This window comes from Haliotis cracherodii, unplaced genomic scaffold (assembly GCF_022045235.1).
Source record: "Haliotis cracherodii isolate W230 unplaced genomic scaffold, xgHalCrac1.p SCAF_12, whole genome shotgun sequence".
NCBI lineage: Eukaryota > Metazoa > Mollusca > Gastropoda > Lepetellida > Haliotidae > Haliotis > Haliotis cracherodii.
The window spans coordinates 10,734,823-10,758,211 of NW_027266267.1; the positions used below are offsets into that span (position 1 = coordinate 10,734,823).

The following is a 23,389-nucleotide window of genomic DNA, read 5'->3' on the forward strand; positions in this document are numbered from 1 at the left end:
CTTAAACCTGTTTCAATGGCTCATGAATATGTAACGGGATCGGGTGGTCAGCCTCGCTGACTTGGTTGATGCATGTTATCGTATACCAAATTGCATAAATCCATGCTAATGATGTCAGTCGCTGGATTTTCCTGTCCAGACTCGATTATTTACACATCGCCATGATACAGCTGATATATTGCTGTGTGAGGCGTTAAACCACAAACACATGAAATACATCAATATACATCAATAATGATACAAACAAAACTACAATAATGAAAAGAAAGTAATCAACATAAAAACAAAAACATAATGTACCCATTGCAAGTGATTTAAAAACACAATTGGTGAGTAAATTATTGATAGGGGCTGTATAATTATTTTTGGTCGCGAATGAGCTAAGAATGAGCTAAAACGTGCTTGCTTGCAATCTAGACTCCAGGTGACGAGCTAACGAATTTACAACTACCTGTTTGCACAAAGAGGAAAACAAAATCACACGTGCCGATTTCAATGAGAATGAACAGCAATCATTGACGTATTTGCTACACTTATGTTATCCCCTCTTCTCTACTGCTAGGGTATATTCTTTTGGTAAATACATGCATGAGCGTACAAAGTAAAAACAAAACCAGCAGGTTATGAAGATGTTACATCTATCTTCAAAATTAGATTTAATCTGCTGCCTTTGATCAATCATAATTATTGTATAACCCTAACTATACTGCTCTGTGCATCGCCATACAGTGGTACGGTTACGTTCTGCTTGGTTTTATTAGCAGAGGCAGACAGTTTGTCTAGTTCATGTACAATCTGTCGTATATTGATCCCCCGTTCACCATGCTGTCGTGCAGATCTTCAGTATCTCTTAGTGTCACGACCGAACAGTGGGTGGCACAGCTCTCTGAACTGCCGTTTCTGCCGTCGCTCTTACAAACTTCCTGAAAACTTATACCCGCTACAGAATAAGCCGTATTTGACTCAGAGGGAAGACTGGATTGACGTGTTTCAGCTGGATTTACCTTTTTTCTACAACAGCAACAGCAGCAGGCGATGGTGATAATTAGGATGATGATGACTGCCGAAGTAACTCCTGCTGCAACTATCAATAGAGTTGAAACATCCTCTGGAGGGATTTCTGTTGTCGGTGCTCCTACGGAGCGAGTGGTTGGTGCATTAGTTCCTGCAACAGAATAGTTGTCTCTTGAAAACAACCGTTTTAAGTCAATAATTTGCGTTTCTTCCATGCGCAAAGACAACATTGTTTTGGACCAAATAAGTGTAAAGTGTTTCTAGCTCTACTGTTTTAAGGATGACATGAATTATTAAATGGACCGTGTATCACTTACTTCTCAACAATTACACGACACTCACTCTGACAATTGTATCAGTATACGTAAATGTTAGTTGGTATAAGTAAAATGTCAACTGCTCATGCTGCTTCGTTCATAGCAGGTGTACCCTCAATACAGTACATAGATAAAGGTTATCACGCGAGTGTGGATGGGGATGGTAAATATCCTGTATTAGAAATTAACATAACAGTGTTTGGTGGTTAGAAATATTACCAACGTCTTTAATTGTGTCATTACAACCATCTGACATTACTGTACATATCAGACACATACATGGATTTTTTTCTGGGCATTCAAAAAGGTCGACTGCATTTAAGGATTTTTTAGGGATTTTCAGATTTGAAATGTGTGCAGACACAATTTGAAACATTTCAGTTCATGCCCGATCTATGCTGACGGAACAGTGTCGATGATTTCGGTTTTGTCTATCCAACATAAATCAATCTACAAATTGTATATTGAATATCATATAAGCCAGAACGTTTTAAAAAGGTTAACTTCTCCAACTTTCATGAAGTCAAAGTTAGGTACGATTACAATAGCGAACACCAAGCTTCTCTATTTCTGAGAGATGATCAGCTACTCAAACGTATATAAACAGAACAGCCAAAGAAATTATCTCCTTTTCTAAAAAATGAAAAATAAATCGCATCAATACACACATATAACTCTTGTCAATACATAAACAAGAACGTTTATCTATACCAAAACTCACAATAGTTCTGTGTAACCTACTCACACACATGCCTGTCGCTCGGCAGTAAGGAGCTAAAATAGGGACATGGTTGGCTCTGAGTCAGTTTGCTGTGTATCCGTGTTGTGTTGATGTTAAACTGCGGTATCGAATCTCAAGTAGGCTAGCACTATACAATCGGACTACTAAAATGTCCAGACTAGTACACACACACAAACACACACACACACACACACACACACACACAGGTATGTGCATGTGCGTCGCTATGAAAGTGCAATAATCTTGAACGCGACAACGGGTCAAGCTGTCTAATACAAGAAGATCATGTTTGTGAGGCTTTAGAACAGTCTATTTTGACGACATGATGCCGTTATATGATAAAGAGGTTTGTTGGTATTTCATTGTATTTTTCTTATTCACGGTACACTTTTAAAGAAGATATTTCCAACACTTAAATGTCCATTTTTATAAATATTATTAATATCAACTTTCAAAAAGGGAAACGACCAAGATTCTAATAATCCTGTATGTGTATATAAACACTGTTGGTAAACGAAAATGAGTATGACGGTATGGATACTAGGCGATGTATATGACACTTTTTGCTTTATATGTACATGTATATGGGTAATAAAGGGAAAAAACTAACATTGTCTCTGGAGCAATGTCAGTAAAGCATGACACGATGAGATGTTCAGAATAAGCTGTGATTTTAAACACTGAGTGAGTGAGTGAGTTGGGTTTAACGCCGCTTTTAACAGTATTCATAGGTTTCTGGAGAGCGAATCGCGGCACCTTAAACGACTGGGCCATCCGTGCACCCTTTTTACACACTAAATAGATGTTAGTTTATGTGCTTTACAACTAATACAGGGGATACATATGATTGAACATGTCTGCAGCCACTGTATTGTTCACTTACATATATCGTAAACTGACAAAATGTGGTTGTAAGAACCACTAAAGCTTACTTAATTTCTTACTGTCTTTGATCAAATGCTACAATATCCAAGGCCCCCCCCCCAAAGCCAGGGCATGTGGAGAACATTATCATTTTAGGCGCGTCAGTGGGAGGCAATTTCCTATTTTAACTTTTACCATGTATTCACTTTTTTTAGACTTGTCTTTGCACGTGTTTGTGAAGGGTGACACCGGTTGGGCAGACTACACTCACTTTTTCCATAACCACCGGTTCGTCACTATTTGATGGTGATTCATAGATACATGCTTGTAATACTGTCGGAACCGTAAAAAAAAGACTCAGCTTTTGGTAGAGATTTCTTATCATTATGGAAATGCTTTTGTCGTTTTTATATCCGTTTACTGTCAGGCGTAAATGTTGTCAGTTACATATGCTTGACAAACAGGTTCATGCCAATCTAAAACGTAATTGCTGACTCTATACAAATATTTCAAACTACACTTAATGTTCATTAAACATGCATTGGTATGAAAGAAACAAGCGGATGTTGAGAAACCAGAATATGATTTATGATAAGACTCGCAAGTCAGCATTACTCTTATTGTACGTATTGTAATGTAGACATATCAAGTTTGGATAGTATAAGTTGTAGAAGGATCACGAGGGGTACATGGAGTTTTAGGGGGGACGCATAAAACTCCATGTACCCCTAGGGATCCTGCTACAGCGAATATATCTCACCTACATGTTTTAATATGACGTTGTAACAAATTCAAAATTGATAGTTAACAGCTGTTGGATTGAGCTCGGAAAGAGCTCTTTTACTTTGAAGTGGGATATATGGGATTTATTCCCCTGCTGATAAATTTATTCCCCCCTAGACAGTATTGTATCATGATCAGATGGACAAGTCAGATCTTATCATTCTGACATGGAGGTATGACAAAGTGTCAATCTGTCTACTGGCAAGAAATAGCAAAATCAAGTAACAGGACATCAACTTCCCCTTTTAATGGTATTAAGGGTTCATTTAACATTTATCATGTATGTAATTGGTAATCATGTCCACGTTCCTTTCCCTAATTATGTAAATTATTACATGAATAATACTTACTGTTTGGCTGTAGCTCTTTTACACCTCCAGGAGTAATATTCCACTGGTGATTACCACAGGCAAAAGCAAGCTTCACGTTCCCGAAATGTATTTGTGTCACATTAACGGGTACAGTTTGGGTCAGGCTTTTGATGGTAGCGTTCCTCCCAGTCTCACGTGTATAGGTGGCACTCCCGACCTGTAGTGTTAAGCTGTAAGCTTCAGAGCAGTAGTAGTCTCGAATGTCCACTTTGAGGGATATTCTGTCACCCAGATTCACTGAATCAGCATCCACATCACTGGTTATGTTGACCAAAGGAATCTCTAAAACATAAAATATTGCATAACCGTACAAATATCTCCATTGACGAAATCTCTTGAACATAATCATTTACATGTTTATCATTGTTTTCATAAATATAACACGTTAAATTGTCATCAAGTTACAGCATTTAAATTAAAACTGGTTTAGTTATGAAGACCATGCATGTGGATGAAGTACTAGATGGGGCATTGTCACATTTTTGTATTGTGGATTATACAAAAATAACCAAAAGCTGTCAAAATTAACCACAGCACGACAATGCACCAACGCGATAGTTTCACCATTGTCACGTTGTCGCATTGTCACGCTTGAAATTATAGTTAAGATGTTCACAAAAGGGCGACAATGCGACAACTACATGTTTCAAGTGCAGTTCATAAAATGTGTGAACAAGGATTTAAATGCATATCAATTCAGGTGACTGAATGTAGTGCAGGTCTCAAACTTAGCGTTGGTATAGTCCTGACAGACCAAGGACCATAATCAGGACGAATCAGGATTTGAACCCTCGATCATGGGATCATTCGAAATTCCTCCCTTTGAGTGAGTGAGTTTTTTCACGCTGCTTCCGTTATTTCATAGCGTGTTGGTTGACAGAAAAGCCTTACGTGATGACTGTGTATGGTGCTGGAATTCGAAACCACAACCATACTTTCATTTTCGCCTTGGAAACCTAACTCTGCCCAGCGAATAACTGACAAAAAATCGTGCCCTAGTATTTACGCATTCTCGCGCTTTGGTTAATTTCGACACATTTTGCATATTTTTTAAAGGACGACAATATGACTACGTGAAAATGTCGCGTTCAAGATTATTGCACGTGTATAGCGACGTGCGTGCGTGCATGCTTGCTTGTTTTGGTCCGGACTAATGCCGCTTTTTAAGTGCTAGCACACCGATGTGCAGCCGACCAGTCGTCATTTTAGCCCCTTAATGCCGAGGGCCAGACAGGGTAACAATAAGTGCCATATTTTAATTGGTATGACGCGGCTGGGGTTTGATCTCTGGACCTTCCGATCTCTTGGCGGACGCTCTACCTCAGACCACGAGGGTGGTCCGAACTAGATATAAGTATATATTGCATATCAAAATACATGTAGAAATGGATAACGACTGGATAATCAGTCCCTTGTGGCTTTGATTAACTGCTCTTGATTTGTGAGAAAGTTTCATATATGGCGTTTGATTTGTGTCATTGGACAGCTCTGCTCATACTATTCACCACTGGATTTCTTGGTTCAAACTTAATAAAACGTCTACCTACTTGCGAGGACAAGATGACAAAACGCTGCTCCATCAACTTCTCCGGATCCATCAACACATGACCAGTTCCCTGAATGTCGTGGCTGTACACTGATAATCGTGAGTTCAGTCTGAGTGTCGTTGACGATTCTTGCACTCTGTCCTGATACATTCGTGCAGCCTGACACCGGACACTGTGGCGCAACTCCGCAAGGACAGTTGTAAATGGTATTATTGAAGACGACAGTCGTGGAACAGGTAATTTGGGCAGAAGTACCCAAGTAGGCTATGTCAGGACAGTTTATTGCAGCTGTATCTGAGCAAAAAATAATTTGGAAAATGAAACATCATTTTGTAAGTATATCTAACATGTTTTAATTACTTACAGACCGTTGGAATATTTCTGAGTGCGGCGTTAAACAACAAACAAACAAACATGTGTTATAGTTGTACATACCCTCGTTCAAAATTTGTCTATACAGTACATTATGCAAAGAGGGAGAAATGTTTCTAACATATTTTTTCTTGAAAACTGTAACCTTATCAGCTCGGAGACGACGGGATGAACGTGATATTTATCATTAACCTATTCCAGACACCTACCACTCTGTGCCAGGTGAATTGTGAAGATGGTGAGTACCAAGAGGAGAAAGACCTTCAGAATAACTGAATGCTTCATCTGTAAAAATAAGAACACTATATCAACGTTTGATCAAAATGATTAGTCTGAAAATTTCGGAAAGTGTCAGTAATTGATACTACCGATTACACTTAGTACACACGATATCTCTGTATAATAAACACATCGACTCTATCAGCATTACATAGGGGTGTATGTTACTTGCTAGTATTAAACTACTAAACAAGAAGGAGAGTAAATACGGAGTGTAGTGAGTTAGCAATTACGTAATCAATACTAAACTAACTATATGTGTGTGTTTTCGTACACACACACACACACAAACGCATTCTCTACCTCTTCTCTCTATCTCTTTCTCAGGGGCGGCAGGGTAGCTTAGTGGTTAAAATATTCGCTCGTCATGCCGGAGACCTGGGTTCGATTCCCAACATTGGTAGATTGTGTGAAGCCCATTTCTGGTGTGATATTGCTGGAATATTTCTAAAAGCGGCGTTAAACCATACTCGCTCACTCACTATCTCTTTATCTCTCTCATTCTTTCTCTCTCCACGCCTCTCTCGTGTCTATCTCTCTCTCTTCAATTGTGTCACTTACTTTGTGATTTCCCCTTGTCGATAGCAGTGGCACGAAGCATGAAGATAGACTGTTTTCACAACGTTTTACTGACCCACACGTGACACGGTAAAGTGTTCAATAACTCATATCATTACCATATTATTGTGCTGATAAAGTTTTCTGTTCCTTGTTCGATTCACTATTTATAACAATGACATAATTGCTGTCTATGTGGTCGTTGTTTTCCTCTGCAGCATTGCTAGTGTAAGTGTCTATTTCTCCGTATACATATCTCAATCTGTCAAAGTAAACACCACACCCACGTTTACTACCTCTTGTTATGAGCACAATGGATATGGTATAGTCGATATTCTGAGGCAGGCTTCGTAATGTAGAAAGTAATTCCACGACTTGACACCAACATCAGTTCAAACATATAGAATCAATATTTAAGTAGTCACCTCTATGTGTGATTGGTGTAATTTGACATGCATTTTATAAATCATTTAAATATGATTAATTTAAGGCATGCTTACCGTTGGCAGACACATACCAGACTTAAGGTGGTACATCAGGTCTTGAAATGACCACCTTTGAAAGTCGAGGTAACAGAGAATATACACGGTAACATTTGATAGATATACTCTTCAAAAAAGGAAACGCAATACGGATGTATTTGGGAATAAAAGCAAAGAGGTGAAAAATGACGATGTTTATTGTGTTATAGTGTCAGTGACAAATCACCTGGATCAAAATGATCACAACAAGGACATGCAAACCATTACTCGTGAAAGAAGTACGATTGTGAAAAAAACACACCCAGTGCATTAACAAAAGGGCCATTGAGCTGGATGGTATTAAAGTGCAAGGTTTTTTTTATTGCCTGGCATCTTCGTCAATCGAACAGTGACAGTTTAACAACATGTCAAGATTAACAAAGAGAAACACCGTCATAGGCCGTTTGGAGGCAGGGGAATCCCGATCAACTGTAGCCAGGGTTTTCAATGTAGCGCCCAGCACCATTACAAGGCTATGGGATCGGTTTCAACAGGATGGGTCAACACGTGATCGGTCAAGGTCGGGACGACCATGTGTAACCACCCCCGCCCACGATCGCTACATCCGACTTCACCATCTCCGTGAAAGGACGAAAACAGCCACTTCAACCGCATCCCTAATACTCGGATTGAGCCGAATCTCCGAACAGGCCGTACGGAACTGTTTAAGAGCACCAGATCTTCGAGCAAGGCGTCCTGTTTGACGCGTCATATTGAGTCGACAACATCGTCAACTTTGGTGTCGTCAACACAGGGTATGGCCTCAACTGCGATGGAGAGATGTCTGGTTCAGCGACGAATCAACTTTTTTCCTCCGTCGAGGGGATGGAAGAGCACGGGTCTACAGAAGTCTGGGAGAACGTTACGCTGGAAACTGCGTACAGGAAGTTGACAGGTTTGGTGGGGGTAGCGTTATGATGTGAGCGGCTATCTCTCATCATGACAGGACAGGTTTGGTCCATATCCAGGGCAATTTTTACGGCTCAACGATACATCAGCGAAATGTTCATATCACTCGTCCTCCAAATAGCAGCCAACAGCAACGGTGACAACGCTCGACCGCATACAGAACAAACAAGAGCCTGTCTTCACAACAACAACGTTGATATTTTCCTCCCGGCCCTCCAGATCCCCGAATTTGAACACGTTAGAGCACATGTGGGGTGAATTTGGTTGACAATGTTGGCGTAGCCGTCTATCAAACCCCAGACGTTGCAGCAGTTGGCTTTTGCGATGCAGGTCGAGTGGAGTACCATTCCCCCAGGATGTGATTGGCATACTGACTATTCCATGTTCAGGAGATGTCAGGCCACTATTTTGACTCAATACCTTGTACGGTTCTTAGTATAAACATATTTTCCTACCTCACACGAATCTGTCTTTGTGTTTCTTTTTTTGAAGAGTATATGTATAAATTTCAAGCGTCTGATTGGCATTTGATATACTAACTAAGCATTTTTTTTTCGAAAAAGACAAGGCCACAAAGGCTAACGGACTACTGTTTCCAGCTTAGCTGACACTAGAAGAGAGGGTGCTGGTACATTGAATTGAACGATGTTACAGCTTCTGTACTGTTGTCTACATGTTAAGTGTTAATGCCTTATTAAATATATTGTATTTGAAGTTATGTTTGACGTATTTATAATAATTTATGTCATATATTTTTTGCGTGTATGTAGATGCAAACGTAAACAAAGGTGTCCAGACATATTTTTTTTTAAAATCTGCTAGAGACATGGAAGTATTTTTAGAACTTGACTTTTTGTCAACATACTCAGAGCCAGACTTAATAGAACTAGAGCTAGGAGAGAATGAAGTATCCTTTCCTGATGTGTAACCCTTCGAATTCCTGCCTGTAAATCCTAACTGCTTAAAACTAAACCATGTTGGCGAATAATCATCAGCCAAAGTGGAAGCCATGGGTATTTAATCCAATTTCTGCTCAGCAAGATATATCCGAATGTCTCTTGACACACATTGCTTAAATTCCCCCAGTGAAACCAACTTTAGAATACATCGCCCAGCAAACATAGTTTTCTTCTCCCTTGCAAACTCAACAAAAGTAGAGACATCCCATTTCTTAACTTTTGCCTGTAAGCTTTAAAAAACAATTTATAAGCCATCAACACTTCAGCCTTAAGAACATACAAATCAGAACTCCCATCAATAGGTAAGGCAGAATAACATTTCTGAGCTTTTCCCTAAACACACTTTCAAACTGTTGGCCGCCTTCTCAATATCATGTTCAGAGAAGGGCGGAACAAACTAAGTCAAAGTCAAACAATTCATCACCCATTGAAGTACAGTGAGACGGGTCAATCTGAAAAACAATTCGCTTCAAATTATTTTCTTAATGAGCTTCAATTTCTAATTACTAATCCGATATTCCCTCTCTTTCTGCTTCCATTCACATTGTTTTTGTTTTCTTTTGCAATGCTCATTATCAATTGTTCGCTTACAAAATTATAATTTCATCACAGCCGAAACTCTCACAATCTCTTGAGCATAATCATCTCAAATGTCTTCCTCAACCAGGTAAGTTGTTAAAAAATTCGGGACGTCAGCATCAAGCACACTTGATTTGATGTCAAGTTTGTGATATTTTGCCAGTTCGACCAGTTCAGACGTTTTGAGCATAGAGACCTGTTCCGCCGAAGGCTGGGTAACAAACTCCACTGCACTAAACACCATACACACTTAACCCACAATCACAGATTTTTGGAGCTCCCAAGGGATGCAACTCTGCGCAGCAAATCTTTGAAAAAAATAACAAGTTTGACGTGCGATTTTCTTATTTAACTAAACTGACCTGTCTTGGCAGCTGGTTTGTTATGACACAGCTAGAAATTAGCCACAAAGCCATTAACATAGTCATTTGTTATGCCCTTTGAATATACAGTCAAAGATAAAAACGCCTTTCACTCGCAAACGCAATTCGATGCAATAAGGAAACACAGAACCAATGTACCGCCTCAGTTTATTGTCTTGTATTTGTCTTTTGTTTAACGCCGCACTCAACACAATTCCTGCTGTGTGCTGGCGGTCTGTAAATAATCGAGGCTGGACCAGACAATCCAGTGTATCATGAGTATCGACCCATGCCATTGGGATACGATGACTGCATCAACCACCTCAACTATTAAAACGTAAAACACGGATGCAAGCGTCTTTGTGCTTTAACCATAAAAGTTCAGGGCACACATGAGAGTAGAGCAAACTTCATTTCTTTAATAAGGTCGGTTTTATTCCATCAACCCTCTCTAGTTACTCCATTGTTTGTTGACATGGCTCTAATTGATCACTTCGCCTGTTAAGGCTGTATGAGGAGTTATTGCTAGTCCTTGCGGTTGTCGTAAACACTGTTTCAGAGGGGAAAATGTTATCTCTCTCATTAGTCTTCTGTCTATTAACACACTTACAGTTGAACTAAACAACATATGAACCTTTAGCAAATAGTTTCTTAATCAATGGGTTTAACGTGCATCGACCAATTAATAACATATCATCGTTTTAAACACACCGTGTGACACATCAATAACATATCATCGTATCTTATTACCGTATCTCCATTCCGTTGTGTACCCGTGTCTCATGTTTTCAACACACGTGTAAGGGGATTAATAAAACTATCGTGTGTTCATTGGATGATACATGTAAAGGTTTTTGGTTTGGTTTGTTGTTTTACCCCACACTCAGCAATATTCCAGCTACATTACGGCGTTCTGTAAATAATCTTGTCTGGACCAAGACATTTCAGTGATTTACATCATGAACGTCTATCTACGCTATTGGGATCGATGACATGCATCAACCAATTCAGCGAGCCTGATCACCCGATTCCGTTAGTCGCCTCTTACACCAAGCAAGGGTTTCTGAAGAGCTATTCTAACCCGGCTCTTCAACGGTCCCGAGTGTAAGACTGATGTAATATACTGTTTTATCGGAGGTGGGTTTAGAATTAAATCTTCAATACGCGACGCCGTAAATTGAACATCCCCGATCAGGGCTTACTGACGGTCTGTTCCACCTAACTATCTGCACCCAATCGTTAAGCGACAAAGTTTACGTTTTTAAACACAGTAAAACACCACTGCAATTGGTAGCTTATACTTACATTGGTCACATTGTATTTTCTGTTCTGTATGTGATTATCAATAAGCCAATGCAGCAATACGTATGATTTGATTTTAAATCTTTACGTTAACTTGCTTTAGTTTAATTACATGAGTCGAAACGTTCAACAAGGTTTTCTTGGGGTTTTCATGCTAACATAGTCGATGTTCTGTGTCGCTACTTATCGTGATTTTTAGGTCTATTCTGTCGTAAAAGTTGCAGCATTGTTTCCAGCACTTCTGTTAACAGACAGCAGCAACTGCAAGCCGTGAAACAGTATGCTTACAGAATTGTTTGCACTACAATCATGAGACGTTAATCGACGGCCTGGGATGTGATATAATTATTGTGTCGCCGTGGAACGAACATGGAAGAGCGACAGGGTTCGTTTTGTTTGTCTGCAGGTTGTTACTTAATGTCATACATCGAACAACAGGAGTATATATGGTTATGGACTTATATGTATGGCATATCTCGGGTTATTCCTAGAGCACCAGAGCCGGACAACTTTGTGGTTGCTGTGGCACGGACACAACAGTTTGAATATGTGTTGAATAATCCTGCGACATGAATGATGCTTGACAACATCTTGTCATATATCTTGCCATGTAACAATATTCAATTATTCGACAATTTCAATATTTCACCGAACTGTCAGTGGACAATATATGACTAAAGCATAACCGTGAACTACGCAATAATCCTGCAAATGTTGAGTCACGGACAAAGTCAAACAAATGAATAGACGTCATTTTTTAATTATTACAAAGACACTTGATGATGAATACAGTTCAATCTGACAACATGAAACTCTGATGTGATTGCATGTCATCATACGCTATTTTCACTGACCGCCTCCTTGGTCTAGTGGATAGATTGTCTGCCTAGGGAAAGCAAGGTCGGAGGTTCAATCACCTGGCAACGTCATACAACAAAACCTCTTTAATCATGGTACTTCGGCATTAAGGAGATAAAACAAGGGCTGATCGACTTAGAGTCAATAAACTGTGTCTGAGCATTGTACGTTAGTGGGCTAGCACCATAAAACCAGCATACATCCAGACTTATCAAACCAGCCACACATGCATATGGATGCACGTCATTACATAAGCGAAGGTGACCTTAAACCCAATGACCTCACCTCACTTTCAGAATTCGAACAAATAAAGTGTAGGGCTACCTTTCGACGATGAAGGAAGCAGATTTAGCAATGGGATTATTACAAATCACGAGTGATACAAGTGTTTGCATTGTCATGGTAAACTCGAAATTCTTCGAAATTCTTCACTCACTGCGTGGCAATGAAAGACCTCGGCTAAGACATCAACAAAACAAAAGTTAGAAATTTATTCTACTATTATCAATTGCTGCTTTTGTGACACCAATGTGTTTTTGTTTGGTTTTTATTTTCATGCTTGTGTTGTTTTTATATGCAATTAAATTAACGTGGAATCGTTTTTCCCCACCTGTGACATAGACAACTACTTAAGCGCAACTGAATATATGAGCCACGCTTTTGAACACACTCCGAAATTGATATAAGGGAGAAAACTTTATGTACTATAAAAAGTGCCAAAGTTTAATCCAATTTGAACACTTTAAAATGACTGACTTTTTGTTTCACGCCTGAGTCAGCGATGTCTGAGCTATGTAGAAGTGGAGCACAGAACGTACATTTCGTCGTCCTCACGATTCGTTAATTTGGACATGGAATAATCTGTACGATTTAACAGAGAAGTGTACTGTCCAGATTCAAGGGTGCAACTGTACATGTTTGGATTTGCTTTATAAGCTTTATCTGCTGCGTGTAGATGCCTTCATGGTGCTGTGCGAGTGACTGACTACCAAGAGTTACACACGTCCTTCTGGGATTATATGCGTGCTTGGGGTCATCTCGGGGACAAGATGAATAATTATCATGCAATCACTCTGATTTATGGTGCACAGGATTATTTAATGTTCTAATGATTATTTAATGTTCTTGGTCAACTCTTTAAGTGAAGAAAGGTCGTGACATTTCAAATGTACCTGGTTAATTTTTCATGATTTCAAAGACCCAAGCCTATAGTACGTAGACAACCCTGATGAGTGAAATCAGCAGCACTGCAGTTTACCGGGCGCAGCTGTAAAGCTAACTGGCTCTGTCAACCGGGCATGGCTCTTGCTTCACTGATATTGCGTGGCTGTTCGGGTCTGATGGTTTGTGTCAGTGTTGCCGTGAAATCCGAAGATTCCGATGCGTAACACGAGCATTAGGGAAAAACAAATCAATGACAAACTACCTGCGTGTTATAGTAATGTGCATTAAAACCAATGGGTGTGTGGTTAAAACTTATGTGTCGTATGGGTGGTATATTGCTGAAAGGTTTAACATCCTTACGTTATTCTAACTTGTGACAACTTACTCAAACTACATTTTAAACAAACATAGAAGCAAAACTATATTGGCATCAACCATTTTTGGAAAGGTTTTACAGACTTAAATGCTTCACTACTTGTGTCAAATTCACACTTATTTATCAATTAACATTGATATTAAGTCATAAAAGATAACGCTACTTTCCTCATTACTCTTTCTAGTGCCATTGTTATGAATATACACTTTCGCTTGATATAATGTTCAATTAAGTATTCCCACACAACAATGGATTTCTCTTACTGTGTCACTTGTTATGCATACAACTTTCAATTGAATATTCAAACACACGGCATTTTCCTTGTTTCTCTTTCCATAACAAATTGTTATGTATATAAATTTCCTTTAAATGTAACATCCAATGTACTCTTCAAACACACGCCTTTTCCCTTGTGCCTCGAACTATTGTAGTTGTTATGTATAAAGGAAGGTATATACATAACAATTTGTAATGGAAATAGAAACAAGGAAAGTGCAATGTCCATTGGATATTCAAACAATCGGCACTCTCCTCGTTTCTCTTTCCATTACAAATTGTTACGAATATAAATTTTCACAAATAAATTTTCATAAATATAACACCCAATTAACTCTTCAAACACTCGACATTTTCCTTCTTCCTCTACCTATTGTAATTTTTATGCATACACATTTTTGCTATATGCTGACGGGGATTATTCCAAATATGGAGCCCTTTAGTTAAACGTCGCTTGTTTGCATGTTTGTTGTTTAACACCTCATTCAGCTATATGACGGCCGTATATAAATAACCAAATCTCGAGCGAAAAATCCAGGGCATCATGGGCACCGATCGGCGTGATTGGGATACGATGACATACACCAAGCAAGTTAAGAACCTGGATACCCGATCCCGTTAGTTGCCTCTTGGGACAATCATAGCTTGCTGAAGACCAATTATTGTGTTTCAATTTGTTTTATTCAATACGTATAGGCCACAGGCTTGTGTACAGGATATAACAATACCGATAGGCTTTTAAACATTTGATAATACGTATCTTTCAACATAGCATTATAAATGTATTTAGCTAAATAACCTACAGTGTAAGAATTGCGCGTTGGTAAAGGAGGTTGAATTTGTAATAGTTTGGATGGACTTGGTTTCAATATAAGTTTGTCTTAAGTTCAAACATGGGGCATATATATAAAGCGGTATTCCGTTTCAACACAGTTTAAGTTGCATCACTTACATCTACGTAGATTTCGTGGAATATTTGCATTCCGGCCACTTTTGATTTCTAGATAATGACAGTGCAATCAAAATTTTAAAAGAACAGTTTTTTAGTTTAACCGGCGGCATGAGTTTCAGATAGGTTACATCTAATCAGCTTCAATGGCAGATAGATCAGTGTTGTCAATTGATTGTGACATCATGGTAACTGATGCCGTCATAATGGTCTGCAATGTCAAACAATTATTTCTTACACACCTGTGGGTGAGAGACCCATTTGAGATAACATATATGTGGATCGAATTCCAGGCACGTGATTGGCTACACCAAGGTGATGCACTGAGGTCGGATTATGAAGGATCACTTTCCTGATTGTAAGTCATTGATAAATTGCTGGTGCTTCAGTCGAATGTTCACCTACGTTTGTGTTGAACATTATCTTATGTGTAGATCTCAACCCCCTGGAGGCCACATCGAAATATATGTCGCTTCTCTCCAACCCTCACTTCGAAGTCGAATAAAATTCAAATACACTATGCACACTAATACACTTCACAGTTTTGAATTCGGTGGGAAATTCCATCTTTTTATCCTTATTTTCAGCTATCCATTCCGCTTATTGTTGTATACATTGGCTCACGCGTTTAAGACTATTCATGGGACGAGTATCGTAACCCAAATTATGAAATTCAAAATATATACGCACAATGATCAAGTAAATTCAATAGAAATCGTAAAACTTTCCGTCCTGTGAATGACGCCATGACTGACGGAAAGTCATGCACAACGTCGACGGTATGTATCTCTATTTCTTACTGATTCTCTTGATTTCGGGGGGGGGGGGGGGGGGGGCATGGGTGGCCCAGTCGTCTAAGGCGCCGCGATTCGCTGTGCCGAGTTGCGTCCCGTGGGCACGCTGGAAACCTATGATTGTGGGTTCGAATCCCGGTTCGCCCCAACTATGTTTCTAGGTCAGCACCAAACCCGTGCTCGTGGGTTTCACCGAAGTGGTAAACGTCTTAGACCTGCATCACTTCGGGCTTTCCTCCCACATTAAGCTGACGCGCCGTGATATAACTGGAATACTGTTAAAAGCAGCGTTAAACCCAACTCAATCACTCACACTCTCTTGATTTCATTTGAAAACAATCAACAAATTACACTACGCAGTTTGTCGTACTGTTGTCTGTGAACACGCCATTTGGTAAAAAGTCACTCAGTGGTAGTGATGTGAAGTGAACATTGTTGCTCATATTTGGTCATTTCTTTGAGGTGAAAACTTTTCAGTCGGCATCCAGCGGGTTTTGTTATTTTATTTAGTTTGTATTATCATCATGGCCCTGATAATCCATAGATAATATTAGATATGGCGTAAACCTGTTTGTGTAGGGTCACATTAGTTATGAGAAGTAATCAGTAGGTCGGGTGACGTCACTCATGACCGTTGTCTTTGTATTAATGCGCCACTGTGATCAATATAATAAGAAAAAATGAAACTGCATAAAAAGGTGCGATTTAAGGGTGTGTAAGAAACAGATTACTGCACTCGTGCCTGTCAGATACCATTTGTCCTGCAACTCGTTAGATATGTTTTGAAACAACTTGTTGTAAGATAAATGGTATCTGACAGACACTCGTGTAGTAATCTCTATATCCACCGACATATATCTTCTCTGAAAGCCAGTTTCGGATGATAAAAGCTGTGTCCATGTCATCTCCTACAGATGCTACAACTTCTTGTTTCCATTCGTCAATTTCTAAATTTGCCATCTCTTTGCATTGCCTTGACAAATAAATATCTCATGCACTCATACAAGTATGTCATACAATAATTAATAGTTAAGACCAGTAACCATTGCGGATTGTCCCAGGAGAGGCGCTCGAAATAAACGTCCTGTTTGCTAGGCTAGGATTCCCAAACTACTGCGTTAGACCAAGACAGACATCCAAACACAGTTATAGTTATTTTTAACATTGATGTGATTAGGTTAATAATAAGTGTGAAGTTCTGACACACTATCATGAGAAATAATTCTAAAATGTTATTTATTTCGAACTTTGATCATGTATTCAATACAGTGGACGTGTACACTCCATTTAATAATTAGTTTAAACAAAGAGAGTCTATTGATGAGTTTGCCAAACACTTTAAATTAAGATAAAATATCTCGCTACTGCTAAACAAAGAACTGAGGACATTCCATTACGGGTCACGTCAGAACGACCTTTCGCGAACTTTGACCGACCACTGAAACGACTAACAAGAAGCTTTACAGCACTCGTTCCAACCTGGCGACTTCCATTTCAGACGGCGCTTAAAAAATAAGTTGACACACTTCTAAATTACAAACTGGAAAACTGAACAAACGAACATTCCGGAATGTCTAATATACTGTTGTGATTGTATGGCCGTATGGCACGTACTGTGTTAACGCCTCCTCCTCCCACGAAAGCGTGAGACAGACGACAATTTTGACAAAATCAGTTGTACGTAACTGTCGTTCGGAATACCCCGTGTGAAAGTTTTCGAGGTTGCATGACTAGAAAACACATTCTGACTGTCACTTTAATGATCTGGTAAGTGACACTTTGATTGGTCAGATGAAAGGTCTTTCTGACGTGACCCGTAATAGGGTGTTCTCAGATCTTTGTTTAGCGATAGTGAGAACTAAGATCTAATTTTAATTAGATTGAAGACAGCCAATTACCCTTTCTTGGATACTGAGTTATCATGGAACTCTATTCAAATTCCAAGTGATGATGAATAGCGAATGCTTATTCCTTTCAATGTTAACTTTTGAATTGTGTTGAAATACATTCATGCAAACCACGTGCAGATGGTGCATGAGATGGCACAATGGTTGTTTCGAGGCAGTTTGTCAGTTATGTTTGACTCAGTTAGTGTTCCATGAAAAATGAAATATGGGTTAAGTTAAAAGGTTTCCGAAGATAAGTGTAATGACTACATTTTCCATACTAATGTTATGTCCAGCGTCCAATTGCCAGCGTCCAATTGACAACCTGAAAGCACGTATTCTGACCCTATCTGGCTGATACAAATTATCAAAGATTTGTTTTGACCCTTAACTTCTTTTGAGTAGTATATTTGAAATCAATTTACGATAGAGAAAATTCATAACATTTGAAGAAAGTACTTCAATGTCAAAGTGATAGAGCTGAAATCACACGCTCCATAATTCACTTACAAAACAAACATATGTGTCGGTGTGGGCCCAAACGGTTATATCCTAATTGTCCGGCAGCCGGCAAACAGTTAATCCCCACCATGTGTGTTTAAGACGAGAGGTCGTTTCAAATATAAGTCTGTCAGTGATGGTCCCCAGTAGTCCGGCCTCAGAAGACAGTGTTTTTGCTCAACATTTTATTTCCATTGATATTGTTTTAAACATAAAGATTCAAGTATATATGTAGAGGGTGTTGTTGATACTTTGGTAGCTGGGGTAAGACCGCACTACCTCGTCTGTTTCATCTGATCTCAGTTCTGAAACAGAAGCAAAATATTAAATATATGTACAATGATCAACGAAGAATAACAATGTGAATCTTATCTGTGAATCCTCGTTTTGGATCATTTTTACACAAAAGAACAGTTTTACTTGCATACTTAGATAAATAACTCAACTGTACAATGTAATAACTAAATACATGTATACAAAATTGTACAATGTATGGTGTACTTACTTGACAATTCCTCTTTGTACAGTCTGGCTTTGATTCTTTTCGCACTGTATTCTTCCAATTTGCCAGAAATTTGTCAACAGTAATTTGATTAGTGATATGAATTCATCAATTACAAATAACAACTTATCACCAGAGACCATATATGGTCTCTGCTATCACTAACAGCGTAAAATGTGTTCATCCCCGAATTCATTCCAGTGTGAAATGTGTTCACCCCTAGCATAAAATCTTGAGATGCCCCCCTAATCCCCCTATTGTTTGACCAATTAGTACGCCTGGGCGATTTTACTACTAAGACAAAACGTTCCCGGCAAGTAGAATATACGGTAATGAAAATCCCTCAAAATCCCAGAAATAAGCTTAAACTTACCCATCTCAAAATCAGAAATTAAGTTTAAACAAGCAAAAAATCACAAAAATGGCATAACCTATATCTAAACTCAAATAGCCAAACCACTAACCAAACCAAAAATTCTCCATCCATCCCAAAAAAATCGACAGAGTAATCACTAAACTCCAAACAGGACGCACCAACCTAAATAACCACCTAAACAAATATAAAAAACACACTACAGGTAACTACCCACACTGCAAACAACCAGAAACCCCAGACCACGCACTCATCCACTGCACACACTACCTAACACATCGAACCGCATTACAAACCACCCTCAATCTAAACAAGGCTCTCACTCTAGAAGCAATACTAAACCCACAAAATACACTAGAAAACTTCAAGGCCTTAGGCGTATTCTTAATCAAAACGGAACTAATAAAACGCATCTAAAAACACAATAACCTACCAAATCAAACTCACATTAACAAACAAACATCCACCATACCCAGCTCCCTTAGTTCTCCTCCCCAACCCCATCGGCATCTATTCCAAATCTCAAAATTCCCCAATTATCTATAAGCAACCTCTAAAGCCCCCATCTTGGGTTGCACAGACCACTTTTGCCCCTTTCGGAAACACATTATATGGCCTGGCCGGGCCCGTGTGCGAAATACGCATCAGTCGGAAAGCGCACGTTAAATCTCCAAAGTAAGTAAGTAAGTAAGTAAGACAAGTAGGATGTCCCGCCCAAACGTACCGGCACACATGTGCCTGAGAAACGTCTTGTATTGGCTGATGCGTGATTCTTAACAGTTATACATATGCTACTATTTGTGTTAATCCTACAAACATAACAACATAGTATGAATTGTTGAATGTGTGTAACGTCACCTTTGATCTTAATATTGTCAATTAAGATAACTATTCACAAACTGTAGCATCGTATCACTAACATTCTATTTGGTACCATAATTGGTGACTTCTTACTTGTTCAGCAGCTGGCCAAGGGATAATCCACATCGTGTTTGTTTCAAGATGGGGGAGTCACATCAATCACTACACAGGACCGGCACATGTTTGTAACACATAGATAACGACTTGTGAAACGCAAATACACAATAGATACGGTTTTCCTTAATATATTCTCTTGGGTTTTAAAACAAACTGGATTGTGATCGCAGTATTGTCTAACTCAACCTGTATCTAAATGAATTTGCACAGATTTGCCACCCCTCAATATGACATGTTGATGTCGACCCAGTGTTCGGTGACATGCTATCGTGCTTCATGACAAAGTCATCTCTGGTGTTTATGGTGGTCAGGAATCCTCTATGGGAATATATCCAATGTATGGAACATGTCCAATGTATCCCGCAAAAGCCAAATGCTGACCCCTCGTAGATTGGAGTATAAACTGTTTATCAACTTGCTTTCTTGCGACAGTGGAATTCTGTTTCTTGTCTGCCATATAAGATAAGAAACGTTATACGTTAAATGCAAATGATATATAAACTGGTACCCTGCCAACAATACTCATCACAAATGTATGCGTCGGTTGGCAAGGTAAATTTCTTGTTTCTGTTTTCATCAATATATGTTCCTTATTCATCATTTCACTTTTTTTTAGCATAATCAGCCTTATTGATAAAGATCCCTGTGCATGATTGTATGCAATTCTCAATGCTGATTTTTCATAAAAGATATTCCCCGAGAAGATCCAGGGTAGAAAAGGTCTTCAGCAACACATGCTTGCCATAAGAGGCGACTAACGGGATCGGGTTGTCGCGTTCGCTGACTCGGTTGATGCATGCCATCTTATCCCAAATACGTAGATGGAAACTCATGATATTAATCACTGGAATATCTTGTCCAGACACGATTATATACAGACCGCCGTCATATGGCTGGAATATTGCTGAGTGCGGCGTAAAAAAAACAACCAACCTACCAACTTTTACATGTTGGCATTTTTTCATACCTTCTCAGATGCTTGAAGGCTGGACAACATTTCTACCAAGAGTAACATATTCTCCTCTCGTTTCAGGATGTAGGTAATCACCACTTGAAACATCTGACCGCGAAAATGACGTTCATAGGTGTATGAACGACACAATTTGACGTTCAAACGTTATTCACGAGATCGTGTTCTTGAAATGACGGACTGCTTACACATTCCTGGGGAAACCCCTAAGTATTCCTTAGCACGAAAAAATACAGAAGCATTCTTCCTGATCATTTATATACTTTAATCTTGAACTCAGCGTTGCAGTATACATTGAGAAAAGTTAGAGAGTTTGACTGCATGGCTGTTCAAGAATATAATCGCTACGACCCATCATAACGAACAAAACGAAGAAATGCACATCTAAACTATCATGGTATCGACTCGATCCGTGTCTAGGCTGTCAGTGACCGTCTACAGCAATCTATGAATTTACCTTAGTGTCTGTTAATCACCTTTCAATGATCTTTCCCGTCACGCGTTGTCCTGTCGGCACATTATTTTTGTAGTTACAGCCAAATAGCATTGGATTGGGCGATCAGGTTCTGTGACTTGGCTTCTTTAAGGTCATCATGTCTGATGGGGTGGATTGTTTCACACACTTGCAGTCACTGGATTGTCTGGTACATAATCCAACATGTACAGGGTACAGATATAGTTTGAATATTATTGAGTGCGGCGTCAAAGAAAATATACAACAATATTCATTTCATTTCAAGTATGTTTTTGTTCAGATAAAAGGTACATCCTTAATGACTTAATATTGATGTGATCAATGCTTATTAGGTTCATTGCCAGAACATGAGTTGAAGAAAAGGTAGTCAAATAATCGTTTTACGTAAATATGATATATGCACTTATTACTGGATACATTACACAACCCCTCACATATGCTATTTTGCAAACCCTTAAATAAAAAAAAACAGTAGATCTTAATTAACCAATATTGCAAACATATGCTGTTAATATGTCATTTGATTCTCAACTTTCACAACACACAATAACTTGTAAATGTTATTTCAATCTCATCAAAAGCTACTGGAACAGTTTATGCTCATAACCATAACAGGTGCAGACAAATGTACAAGGAACATTTTCCTGATTGATTAAATTGTTATTCATGAACATTATTGAATTAACGACCTTCCTCGTCAACATGTATTAACACGTATACATTCAGAATTTGAGCTTCAGTGTCAACTTTAATTTCCTGTTCATACCGGTGTGTGTGTGTGTGTGTGTGTGTGTGTGTGGTGAAAAGAGAAAGACAGTGCTGCGACAGCAGTGGTTGGAGCCACTGTTCTGATTGGATACATTTCGCCGCGTCTGGATGGCATTACGCTAAAAATAGCTCGCAAACGGTTGGTGAGAATGGAGTGTAACGAGGCGTGGCGCAAACATACGGGAAAAACAAAACTATTATTAGTTCAACACCACTTATTTAAATGTGACTTTACCAGTCCAAATAGCTGTTTATCACTTCCAAATAACTGTATACGGTTGGAGGGGATATTCTAGTAACTATATATATGGTAGTTTAAATAAGACTATGTATTTAAATATATTTACATTTATTGATCGGTTAGTTCCGAGTTTGTTCCTTTTCGACATGTTGGTCGTATACACCACGGAATGAGGTCAGAGGTCAGAGGTCAGAAAGCTAGTTATGTAGTACGCTGATAGCATACGCTTGTAAACGCTCCTGAGTGATGCTTGTATCCTTATAAAAAAGCCATGTACATGTACTATTTATTTATTTATTTTATTTAATTTCTTTTCATTTCTATGTTCATCATGCCCTTTCTGGGCTGGAAATAATATTTGGCCAATATTTATTGTAATCCTAAACATGTAGCTTAAGTTTCGGGGCCATCAAAACTTTTATATGGTTAAAGAGGAAGGCAAATTTGATATCAGATTACATCAGATTAAGAAGTGGTTCGCGTTAGTATACGCCTAGTCACTACAACGCTCTTTACAAGTTTAGAAGAAAGGGGTTGATGCGACCGGCCTTAATGACCAGTGGGCTACGTCTCTATATAGCTAACAGATGGCCACGGTTTCAAGTATCTTATTTATAACAATCAATATTTTTGCAAGAAACCTACATGTATGTGTGGAGCCACCTCGAAATATAACTTAAGATGATATCATGAATGCACTTTAAGACATTTAACCATGATACTCTACCACACGTGATTGGATAATAAGAAAATTGGAAAATGTGTCCCCTCATTTTTTGAGAGTTATAGGCCATACATT

General features: G+C 38.9%; 2 protein-coding genes across 2 annotated transcripts in view; both read right to left on the reverse strand.

The window, feature by feature from the left end:
- Nucleotides 1-23,389, reverse strand: part of LOC139456997 (zonadhesin-like) — a 387,647-nt gene that overhangs the window by 149,754 nt on the left and 214,504 nt on the right. The window lies entirely within an intron of this gene.
- On the reverse strand, nucleotides 780-6,929 carry LOC139457533 (uncharacterized). Its single transcript, XM_071238915.1, has 5 exons — nucleotides 6,851-6,929; nucleotides 6,220-6,295; nucleotides 5,639-5,932; nucleotides 4,071-4,373; nucleotides 780-1,165 (listed from the first exon to the last, which is right to left on the reverse strand). The coding sequence occupies exons 2-5, from the start codon at nucleotides 6,293-6,295 to the stop codon at nucleotides 780-782; spliced, it is 1,059 nt and encodes a 352-aa protein (XP_071095016.1). The 5' UTR covers nucleotides 6,851-6,929.